Source organism: Mirounga leonina, unplaced genomic scaffold, assembly GCF_011800145.1.
Source record: "Mirounga leonina isolate KUSES-001 unplaced genomic scaffold, KU_Mleo_1.0 Mir_168, whole genome shotgun sequence".
NCBI classification, from domain to species: domain Eukaryota; kingdom Metazoa; phylum Chordata; class Mammalia; order Carnivora; family Phocidae; genus Mirounga; species Mirounga leonina.
The window spans coordinates 63,489,872-63,502,451 of NW_023270426.1; the positions used below are offsets into that span (position 1 = coordinate 63,489,872).

General features: G+C 34.2%; 1 protein-coding gene across 4 annotated transcripts in view; it reads right to left on the reverse strand.

The window, feature by feature from the left end:
* Window positions 1–12,580, reverse strand: part of MCTP1 (multiple C2 and transmembrane domain containing 1) — a 339,516-nt gene that overhangs the window by 208,609 nt on the left and 118,327 nt on the right. For all 4 annotated transcript variants that reach the window (XM_035014874.1, XM_035014872.1, XM_035014873.1 and 1 more), the window contains 2 exons: window positions 5,510–5,569; window positions 28–105 (listed from right to left, as the gene is read on the reverse strand). In XM_035014874.1, coding sequence (XP_034870765.1) covers window positions 28–105; window positions 5,510–5,569 — 138 coding nt within the window. The remainder of the gene's footprint in view (window positions 1–27; window positions 106–5,509; window positions 5,570–12,580) is intronic.

Sequence of the window (12,580 nt, forward strand, 5' to 3'; positions counted from 1 at the left end):
ATAAACAAACTGAACAATCGAACTTACTTGTGCATTTTGGTCATAAGTACTCTGAAGCTCTGCTCTGCAGAAGCCCAGGACAGGAAGAGCAGGCCTGCCGCACGTCTGGATGGAGATGAATGATCAGAGCTGTACAGGAAAGCTTTGGGGGCACTATCAACACCTCATTTCAATCAGTGTTTAGCATTACTCTTCAAAAACACATTATTTGAAAAAAAAAAAGTATCGGCTCCCCAAGTCACTGTCAGAAAATGTCTTCTAGCACAATGAAGATAAATGCCAGTGCAATAATATAATTTCCGGCCACCATTTTCTTTAGCAGCATAATACCACAGTGGTCAAAAAAAAAAAAAAAAAAAAAAGGACAGAGATTAAACAGTGATGGACCTCTGCTGGAGTGTTTCAGGTTTTCATTCATAAGCATGGTAGCGAAAAGAAACATAGGAAGAGAAATCATGCAAAGAATCATTTCCCCAAGACTCTGCTTCAGAATATTTAGGACACTGTTTCCAATGTCAAAAAAGTGGTAAGGCCCCAGAATAATACATGTTACATGGATAGGCAACAACTATGATCACCTTAACTGCATCCCACATGCGAATCTTCTGTAATGATTAAAGAGATATCTCTAAAGAACAGAGAAATTTTGCCCCATGTGATCTACCCCATTTTCTCTTTGTTGCCCTTGTGCCTAAGAAAGCAACAAAAAAGTCCCTTTGTTGCTAAGACAAAGAGCAGCAAGAGATGGATTCAGAAAGATGCAGCTGAACAAGAAATACTGGAAGGAAATTATCATGATAAGCCAAGAGTTTGTATCAAATGACTAGAGCATCTAGATAATTTCCAAACAATAAAATTATCATGAGATGAGAACATCAACAGGGAGGGTTAGATTCAGCCAATCTGAAAGATAGGTTAGATCATACACTAAGAAATAAGCATGTATTGAGCAACTTTTAAGCGCTAGGGTTTTCATACTCCAGTGTTTTTCATAACAGGCATTTTTAAGGTAAAGAAACTGAGGCACAGAGATGATAAATACCCTACTCAAAGCCAAATGGTTAGTGATTGGCAAGGCTGAGATTTGAATCTGTGGTTGCTGATACCTAATTGATCATTTTCCCCAGTATATCTCATGTTTAGAACAAAGCCTAAGAGGTTCATAATACAAAAACAAAAAGGGAAATAACGTGTACAGGATTTGTTGAAATACTTTTACTCCTGTTTAGATAAAATATATCCACGGGTATCAGTTATTGAGGAAGTCTAATCAGGGGCTTAGAGGAAGCAAAAGTTGGCAGGTGATAATAACTCTAGCATATATTGTTCAGTAAAGCATAGGAGAGTTAACTGTGCTCCATCATGAATTATCGCCTAGCATCTATTAATAAGGTGGTGAAGTTATAGAATTTCATAAGTAAATTGAGAACACTTCTATATTTCAATTCTGGTTATTAAAGCTTATTAATTCAATTCCTTGAAAAAAACAGATCACTAATAGAAGGAGGTATCCTATTATTCTAGATCCTGATTAAAAAACAGATCAAAACCAAACCAATCTATCTAGATTTACCATGTGGCTAAAAACTACTCAGTCATATTAATCTTCTCCCTGATATGTGCAAATAATCCTTGGCTTTTGTTATCTTGGATTTTATTACCTGTATACAACCTAATCCTTCCAAATGAGACCCAGACCCTGTGAAACTGGAGTGAAAGACATCAGTGTGTCTTTACAATAGCTGTGTGTGGAGTCAGCTCACCTCTATTTTCAGCACAGAGGTGCACATGCTTTTATTTAATAAAATGATCCACGAGACACTACAAAGAAGGGATAATGACAGCCTAGAATGGCTGTTTTGTGCTGCAAAGCCTGGAGTGTGGAGCAATTATTAGCTCAATCCCAGGCACAGGCATGGTCTATCTTTTCCTTTGCCTGCCGGGTTTATTCTAGTGAATTGCTCCTTGGTGATGAAGTCCAACAAGTAGATTTGTTCTACAGTCCATCCACCCTCTCAAAGCAGGATTGCCTTTACAGAAAACCTTTCCAGGGCTTTGTCCAGCCTAGTTTAAAGTGCCTCATGTAATAATAAGGCTTCGATCCCTTTTTTCTTAGAAGATGATTCACAGCACTATAATCTTTAGAGAAACTCTCCTGGTTTTTATCCTTAAACTTTCTTTCTTATTTCTGTTGCTTCTTGAAACAACTTAAGGTGTCAGGAAGCTATTTATGTTTACTTCAGATGCTTTAACTACCATCTCTAAACTTAACTGTGGCCAACACAAGTTCTTAAGCTTTTACGATGTTTGATCAAGTTATATAGTAATAGAAAATCATCATATATGTTGTAATCTTATTGGTTTGCTCAAGTAATGTATTGGTTTCCACCAATGATGTAAAGAAATAACGAGTCCTGGGTTTGACTTACACTTTTTCTTTTGAGACTTTTAATTAAATGTTACAAATACATTGTTTTCTGAGGGTCTTACTTTCCTACCTAAAGGCATAAATAATACCTCCACTTTTCTTGGGTGTATGTCATACATGGTTGAGTTGTTCAGAACATAAGCACTTCAGCACAGGATAACATTCTTGTTTGATAGAACCAATACTTCTCCTTGGTCTGCAGGGTCTTCCTTCAACCACACTTTGATTTGACCCTACCCTAAGATGGTGCTTTGACAAAGTTCCTAACCGTTCTGTATTCTGTGCACTCTCTTGGGCCCATTTCATATTATGATCCATTTCTCCATTTCTATATGTGGTATCCTGGTATAGCCTACCCTTCTCCATTTAAACAATCTTTTCTCTTTAATTTACTATAGTGTTCTCATAACATGGTTTGTTCAATTAACTCTCAGTCTTGAAAATCTAAATGTCTGGTCAATGGAGTTAACTGGGAAAAACTTAAATGTACTAAATATTTGAAGCAATTGCACTGTTATTATTCTTAATGGGACGTTAAAAATCTTCAATGAATTCTGACTTAGGGTAATTCAAGTGGCTTCACATAATGTTTGTTGCCTTCATGAGAAACATGGTTAATTGCCATACCCACTGCTTAATGTTTTGTGTCCTAAGATGTCATGTTGATGAATTATAAATGTCATACCTTTGGAAAATTAGAATATCTCTGTATCACTTCAGTCTTTTCTATTATTTTGCTCTCAAGAAAAGTAAGATCTACCAAGTAGCCTTGACATTTATTAAGCAAGTTCTCACCAGGATTCAGTTTCACTTGGTGTAATTCAGTTGCTCTCTCCAGGACACATGTATTGATCCTTATAAATAAGCTGATAAAAACTCACAAAGCACACACATGCTCCTCATGTAAGATTTTATCTGAGCTATTTAGGTTTTCTGCATATCTAAAAATGTCTACGAAAACCTCCCTTCATCCACATCTCCTCTAAACGTTAATCACAGTATAAATATTACCTGGGCAAAGAGCAATGAGGTCAGTTATGAGAGGACCTTTGAATGTGAATATGAAGGATCATACTCATCCAAAGTAGACTGGATCATGGGTTTTCAGATTCTGTAAGATGGGACCTCAAACATAGCAACACCACAGCCCTTAAACACATCCATTTATCAGTGGGTTAAGGAGCTGTGGGGGAGAAGTGTTACATAATGCAAGAAGAATCTGAAAGGGGGTCAGTGAAGACAAACTAAGGGAAGGACTCTATTTCTACATCACATCTGTATTCATCATTGACCTGCAAAGAACTCAGTTGCTTTAAACAATTATATCTATGATATTCATAGAAAGAAAAATATTGTTCCTGATCTGTCATCCCATTTTTAGGTACATAAGGTCAATGGCATCCCTTCTCTGGGCCTTAGTTTCCTCGGTGATAAAATAAATGAGCCCTAAAGATTCTGCCTTTATGACTCACTTTGTTAGTTACTCAATAAATGCTCAGAAGACTCAACAAATGCTTAGACCACTGTACCTCAAATACAAAAAAGTTATATTTTAAATTTTTGTATTTCTTATTCTAAAATGAGACAGAGCAAGAGATTGAGAAAGGTTAGTACAGAATATTTAAGGATTAAAAAAACAATATTTAAAGATGAACACAACCAAATGGAAAGTCCTGGTACATGGAATACTAATTTGGAAGTAGCAAAGTGGAAAGCTGTTGAAAGAATCATTGGAAGGGAAACCCTTAAAAATGATTACTTATGCAATTGATCCTTGTAGCAAGGCTTCATTCATATGATCAGTTTGCACGTTGCCTGCATATAGAACAGATTCAACACAGAATACTCCTGAATTCTGCTCTCTTGGCAAAGAAGTATACTGTATGAATTTACCATACTTGTGAGTCTCAAGAAAAGAGAGACTAAATTTTTGCCAAAAGCCAAACTCCATTTAAGATAATGTGACAATTCAACAGCAGTCGCTCTGTGTTTTCATGGATAATGCATGAACATATCAAAGAAATTATTATTATTTTAGCAAAGACACAGAATAACATCAGTGAAGGCAGTCATCAGTAGACTGAAAGGAAATGGTGAAGATTCCATAATAATTAAAATAAGCTCCCATTAATAAAAGCCCGCCAAAAAAAAAAAAAAGTGTGCGTGGAGGGAGCATAGCTATGATGAAGAGAGGTGGTTTATACTGGCTTGATGCATGACTTAATCTAGTGCCGGCCAGTCTGCTTAAAAGACACTAAAACAAATCTTAAAGTTCTAAAGAGCAAAGGTAGTTTTCAGTCATGAGCAGTTTTAGAGCCGAGGAAAGAAAATGGCAAGGCCTGACAAGTATAGCATTTTCTCTGCAATATCTATTGCTAGGTAATCATGTACCAAATGTGAATTTTCAAAGAAAGAAGGAAACTCTCAGCAAACTAGTAAGTGCATTTGTAATAAATCGTGCTGTGCATAATGCAGAACTAGAGCAGAGCAAAAAGGATGACAGAGCTCGCTGTGTGTAAGTCATGAAAGAGTAAATAACATTAAATTGCAATGGCATTTAAAACAAATTCTCTGTAGAATTTTCACTTTTTTCTTTATTTAAATCAAAAGCAGAGTTGCTGTTTTCTAATTCATAAGTTTTTTTTTCCAAAGAAAGAACACTGATTATCTAGTATGTATATAGTATAAGATCACTGTAATGGAAGTACATTTTTCTCAAACAGATGGAGCAGATTTTACAAGAAAGGAAAAAAAGAAACTGAATGGACCCTCTAGACAGCACCGTCGTCTTCCTGGAAGGGCTGTGGGCCTCTAGCTGGCAAGAATTTGGGATAAACTTGGTCCCAGAAGGAACTGACTTCAAAAAAATATATTCGGTATATGAAGTTCTTAGTTTATACAAATGAAGAAGTGAAAGAGTCACCCAAATGGCTTGGAATAAAAGTTAATAAAAAAGGCCAATTGAATACATTTTTCTGAGAGCCTATTTCAAAAAGTGAATTTCTTATTCCATATTTAACTTTCAAAATTACTATTCAAAACCAAAATCAAGAATATTAATATAAAGGATTTAGACATTACCCTCCAAAAGAAAGACTTCACAGAGAAATAAGATCCAACCACTTCATTTTCTGAGAGATCCTAAAAACAAACAAATATTTAGCTACATTTTGAAGTGTTTTTGAGAATACTTAATTAGCCCAACAAAATCAAAATGAACAAGCCAAAATTATATATCCTAATGACCCTTCCGATGTTTATAAACTTAGTTTTCTTCCCTTGAATAATTGAAGTTTTTTGTCTTATTCCTATCCGGTATCAATGGTAGTAAGTTTAAAAAGGATTCTTTCTGTCATTTTTAAGAATCTACTTACCTCTTTATTCTTAAATCATTGATTATTACATCTCAGAGTCTAACACTTTATTTTAGAAAGTACGACTGTTCAAACTGTAAGATTCTGAAGGAAGTCAGAAAATATTTTCCTTTTAACAAAACAAGTTAACACCATAGACCTTCAGAGTATTTTTAAAGAATGACAATAGAAATCTTATTTATAAACACACACTTAGTCAAATTTGGTTTAATGCCTTATTAAAAACTTCCTAGTTTTATGATATAATATAGAATATAGATAATGTAAGTTAACTTGAGCTCCACAAAAATAATTTTGACAAGAAATGAATACTGAGCAGGGTGGCAACTGGGCTGAAAACAAAGTCACAGATTCATGTTGGATATTTTATTACTAATCCTCAGACTTTCATAAAGTGAAACCAATTCAACTTTAGGAAATCAAAACCATAGTTGCTCACTTTTAAAGAGAACATTTGCATTACATGCATCCTTTACACTTGAATGTTTTGCATCCTGTCTCTGGGTGTCAGTTATGGTAAAATTATGGGAAACTGGGGACACTTACAGGGCAGTATTGACCATGGACACTGTGATGGAGAAGATGAAGTTTTGTAACTTATTTGATTACTCTGTGATTTTGCGTTAGCAGCTAAGATAGTAGTCCAGCACCTCACATGATGCCTATTGCATAGTAGGTGCTCAATACATAATTTGTTGATTGTTAGTCACTTGGAGTTTCATTTGGTTAGGTATAGATATTCCTTCCAAACATGATACCAAAAATCATATCAGAAAATAATAGTGAACTAAAATATTTAGGGTGGGCAGCAAGTTGAATAATTTAAATTTAGAACTAGAATTACATCAGAGATCATCTATACAATCTACCTGTTTTTTTTGTTTTGTTTTGTTTTGTTTAACATGAAACCTATTTCTCAACAAGATTAAGATCACTTTCCCAAGTTCCCTGCATAGGGTTTGGTCAGACAACATGGCTAATGTCAGAGGTGACTGGGGAAAAGTCCGGAGTTTAAGACATCGCTTTATCGGCACTACAAAGCTATAATTCATTTACATTTACAGCTATGATTCTCATCTGTCACACTTAGCACACTGTCATATCAGTACCTCAAAAAAAAAAAAAAAAAGAAAGAAAGAAAGAAAAAACACCAAGTCTCTTAAGAAACATATTTACATTTGGACATTGGGGCATGAACCTTAGATGGAATGATTGCAGTCTTTTTCGATGCTGTACATTGTTTAATGTGAAAAAATCTCATTCTAGCTTTTACAAAAGATGCGTGTTTTTCCTTTTGTATTACCCATTCTCTCCTTACTTTGATTTCCAACTCTTTTGTAATTAAGTAGCATGTTTAACAACACGTGGAAAAAATTTTAAAGTATCATATTAAAGACACAGAAGTCTTGAAGTCTCCTTACACAAATAATTTCCCCAGAGCCAATAACACAAGTTATGCAACTAAGAGTGAGTTTTATCTTAATGTGAAATGTACTAAGGCAACTTAAATGGATGTGAAAGTATTGGCTTTAGACTCAAGGCAGTTATAACAAATAATATGACCATTAAACATTTAAAAGTCTTGTTAATTCATTTAAAGTTTAGGTGGTCTAAAGTGACTAATATTGAAAATGTACCAACTCCATACTTCCCATTGCTTCCTCAGATGAATACAGAGGTTAATGATCTAATTATGTGACTAGTATGCAAAGAGCAAGATGAGATTGATGAAATTTGTGTGGGGGGGGGGAGTTTTAATGATCAAAATTTAGAATATAGGTTTCTCTGTTAAAATTTAAGAAACAAAAATATTAGCCACATTTGGATCCACCGAGGTCCCTAGGCTGTGCTTTTCATGCCATGTTTAATTACTTCTGTCATTATTCATCAACTAAAATTTATATTTCATTTTACAACCTACATTCTCATGTAAATTTAGGCCTTTATTTCAAATGGAACAACTTAATTTTCCTGTGGACCCTTATGCCATTTATTGCCTTGATGAATATAAAATCCACAGCAGATGAGGCAAGGCTTTTCTTTCATGAGAATTTCTAATAATAACAACAATAATAAGACACCTGGCATTATGATAAAGAGTTCTAAAAAAAAAAAGGTGATTTTATCAGGAGGGCAAGAAAAACCAAATGAACTGTTTGTGAATTTCAGAGAAGACTGGTCTTCAATCATGGTTGTAGATATTTAGTTATACTTCAGTCTCCATTGAGACAAGAGGTTGATAAGGGAAGGAAAGTACCATTTTAAAAGTGCTAAAATTATAAAGGAAGAGCAAAAGGAAGCAAAACACAAAAACAGAGGCATCAAATTGATAGAGGAAAATTACTGACGTTATCCTGAATAATGAATTGCTGACTATTTCTGCTGAGGCTTTGAATTTATGAAAGTAGCAAGATCCATGGATAAAATCTTATTTAAATCTACTTTTTGCCTCTAAAACACCAATATACACTAAGAACATTTATCCTCAAAGATCAAAAATCCTACTATGAATCTAAAAAGGAACAAGATTTTAAATTTAAAAATCCAAAAGATATACTTTTTTCCCAGAGAAATAAAACTAAAGGACAGTTCATTTCTTTCCTAACAAAATGAATATGTTGCTGTTTTTTAGCCTCCTATTTAAATAAATCATAAAAACCTTTAAGGACTTTGTCATCAGATGAATAAGGATTAGCCACTAAACTTCAATTAATAGTGATATTTTTTATTGGTCTTAATGTGTACAGGCCTTTAAACACTTTGCATGTTTATTATAACTCAGCAATTCCTCAATTCTCAAACACTCACCACAGATTTGAAGCCTGAGATTCAAATGTGAAGGTCAAGTCAGGTAGCACTCACACTACACAGCATATTTCAATAGGTGCACAATTTCCTTGTTTCAATAACTCTTCGGGCATTTACGAGGTGAAAAATAAATAAATCCATAAGTAAATAATTTTCGTAGGCTTTCCTGGTCTGACTGCAATCACTGTTTATCAAAGCTACGGCTCTTAGATGCTCCCACTAAGTTGGATATGCCTATTGATCGTTATGTAACTGAAAACAGGGGCATGGAGTAGAAATGGCGCTGAAATGCTATTTTCCTGTTTTCTTGGTTACTCAGATTGGCATTCATATCATTTATACTCATTAAACACAAATATGCAACTCCAACTGTCCACCTAAATATTTCCGACGAGAGACAGACCATCTCAGCTCCCCAGAGGACATGCCCTGTAACTGAAGGCTGGCCTTGCTTTGTCTTTCATTTTCCTAGAAATTTTAACTTAAATCTTTTATTTGTGTGTTAGTGTGCGTGTAGAAACACATACATGTGTGCGTGTGTACTGCTGTCAACCAGGGCTTCAAAAGCAGAATCTTCACAAAATGATTTATTTTCACTGTAGATATTTAGGGGACTTTCAAACCAATAAATCTCCTCTCAGTCACAGTCAATTAAATATATATATATATGTATATATATATATACACCACATATATACATATATATGTTAGATATATCTGATGTATATTATATATATACAAATATATATCTTTGAATTAGGAGGCAATAGAATCTTGCAAACCAACCCTTAGCTCCATTATCCTGGAGCCAAGTTGTATTGGTTCCTGCCCTTTGATCAGTCCAGAAAGAATCTTGGGAAATTGTCAGCTTACTGGGTAACACATATTAACAATGTGAAGGCCAATCAATGGCCCCACAATTAAACATTTTAGGGCTAGCATGCAGGCGTCATGGCATTCACGCTCTGCTTGAGATTACATGTTGTCCTTTCACTTTGGGCCAACTCATCCAGATTGGCTCCCTCAAGGACCCACAATATTTAAAAAATTCAACAAGAGTGGCCACATACATGTAAAGCCATTGTTACAGCAAATCCCGGTAGTTATGAATTATAATATATAAGAATGTATGATATTTTATACCTATGGGAAAATATTGTCAAAGCAGCAAGAAAAAAAATCATCTCAACATAAAACTTAATTGTGGCTCCATGTATTTTGTGGGATAATCAAATATTTACTGGCATTATGCTATCTCTATTTTAAATAAACTTACTACAAATTTTAGGAGTTTAGTTGATTGAGGTAAAAATAGTCTTTTATAGTAGAAATGCTCATGCTATTTGCCCTTTGCTGCATTTTGGAATCTCAGAAGCCTTAGTTATGAGGTTGACTTGATAGCAAATAATACAGATTTGGGAGTATAAACAGTGGTAGGGATTTCTTAAAGAATTATATATTTCCTTTGAAAATATGTAAACCATCTAATTTTTTTTCAAAGATATATGCATAATAATTTGAAAAGCCATTTGGATGACTCACAGTTGAGAGAGTCAATGACCAAGAAAGTTTGCGTGTTTTGCAGGTTTTAAAAAATCATCTATTTATTATCAGGATATGAGGTGTTTGGAGAAAGAACCTGATAATTGTTAAATAATGACTTTTTTTTTTCACTATGTCAGACTGTATGAGATACTTAAAAATGCGTTAATCTGTTTCTCTAGCGTTTCCTAAATTAAAGCACTTAGAGGTTTTCACTGATGCATTTTTAATGTGTCATCCAAGGTGTCAGGTTTAACTACGCCCTGCAGACTTAGAGTTGAAAGTGTTCTCTAGTTTAAATTAACAATATCCTTGCCAAAAGTCTTATTAAAAATTGCTTCGTTCACCAGTGAATAAAGTGTTTTATAGTTCATTAAAATTATGCTAAGTGATTATAATAAAATCTTTATAAAAAAGATATATTACTAAAAAAATAAGCCATCAAGTAACAGAAGATATGCTAATGAGACATGATCACATAGTCCATATTATATTATTCAAAGGATGAACTCTTCTTAAAACATTTCTAAACTGTTATTGTTGAGAACATGAATTGCAGTGTGTATATCTTTATATTATCACAATGGTTATGTCTCATGTAATTAAAGTGATTTATTGAAAGCACATAAGCTTATTATCACACTCATCGATAAACTAATTATTCTCCATTAAAACACATACACACACACGATTTAGTGTAAAATCATTTCTGCTTCTGTCTGATAGAGGCAATTATTTCATTATTTTTTTCTATTTTTTGACTGACCCCACAAAATTTATTCACAAAACACATATACATCTTCTCTTCTGAGCTCATGAAACTTTCTTGTTGAATAATTTAACCTTAGAATAAATTATCAATGATAAGCTTCTTCTAAAGAATAAAATATTGCAATAATTCAAAGCATTACCATTTCTCTGCCAAATGCATTTTGTCATGTAAGTATAACTCTTTGACCAGGATAATTATTCAGTTGCCCAAGTTTAGGGAGACATTGATCCCTTTCTTATTAAAATAACATTTTTCTTTAACAGCTGAGTGTGGGGCAGGATTACAAATGTGCAGCATGGAAAGTAAGCTTGTGGAAAATCAGAAGGAGAGTTTTAAAGGATGTTATCATCCCCAGAAGAGGAGATATGATGGAATTCATAATTATTTACTGGTTAACATACCATTCAAATATAGCATGTATTTTATACAGTCTTGCTTCTCAGAGGTAAATGCAGGTGTATTTCTTTTCCTACTTGTCACTGGATGGTAATACAATTACTCTAAATAACATGTAGGTCAATCCTGAGCAGCAGTTACAATTTCCTGCCCTCAAGTTGGCTATTCAGCTCTTGTTTTCAATAGTATATACAATCCTGCATTACAAGAGTGCCACAAATAATATAATTTCCATGGAAAGAGGCGATTATTGGCAAGATGACGAAAATGATGAACAGATAAATTTAAGTAATGGGAAACTCCATGAGCTGATTCGCTTGTATACCAGGGAGATGTGCATATTTAAAAAGTAACTATGTCAACTTAGTTTTCCCTCTCTATGGTTACGTCACTTCTGAAAACAGAAGAAAACAAGAAGAGGAAGAAAAACTCTGTACTAGAGAGAATATCTAGCAACGTTATCCGACTATATTTAAGTCTTGGCCACAAAGTTCATAATTCTCAGGTTTTATAATCACCATTGGTACTCGCAGATAGGCTTCATATCAAAGCCCTGCTACAGAAAAGCAGGAGACCTCATTCTCATGAATCAAGATTCCAAAGATGAAAATGACCTGTTTATATGAAAAATTCACCTTTGATTTTGAGGACAGTTGTATCAAATATAAAATACCTATGTTTAAATGTAATGCAAATAAATTATATCCTTTTTCCAAAAAGAAAGAGGAAAAAGATGTAGACACAAGGACCTTTAAGGGGAAGGTTGAAATAATTAGAAAAGGGATACATTTCCACAAAATGGTAACATAGTAATACATAATGCTACCTAGTATAGCCACTCATCCCTTAGTTTCTCCAGAAGCACAATCTGCTTGAACATCACCCTTCTTCATTTTATCCCTGCAGGATGGAACTGGGGAAGCAGTTTCAGTGTGTGTGAAGGATGGCGGACTATGTGGTCACTGAAGTTACAATGCCCGGATTTTGAATTTGACACTCTGTTCTTATCACACTAATATGGATGAATACAGCAAATATTTTAGGGGACGGTGATGATTTGAATGAATTGCCAGGTGTTCAGTATGTTCTCATAGAAAAAAACTAAATGAGTGAACTGATTTTCCTTTACTCAGCATTCAATATCCCTATTAAATTTTATACAACTGAAAATCCCTTAGGCTAAAAACCCCCAAGACATATTACCATACAAGCTAAAAATAATCTGCCAAGTACCCCAATAAGTGCAGAGCCAGACACAGG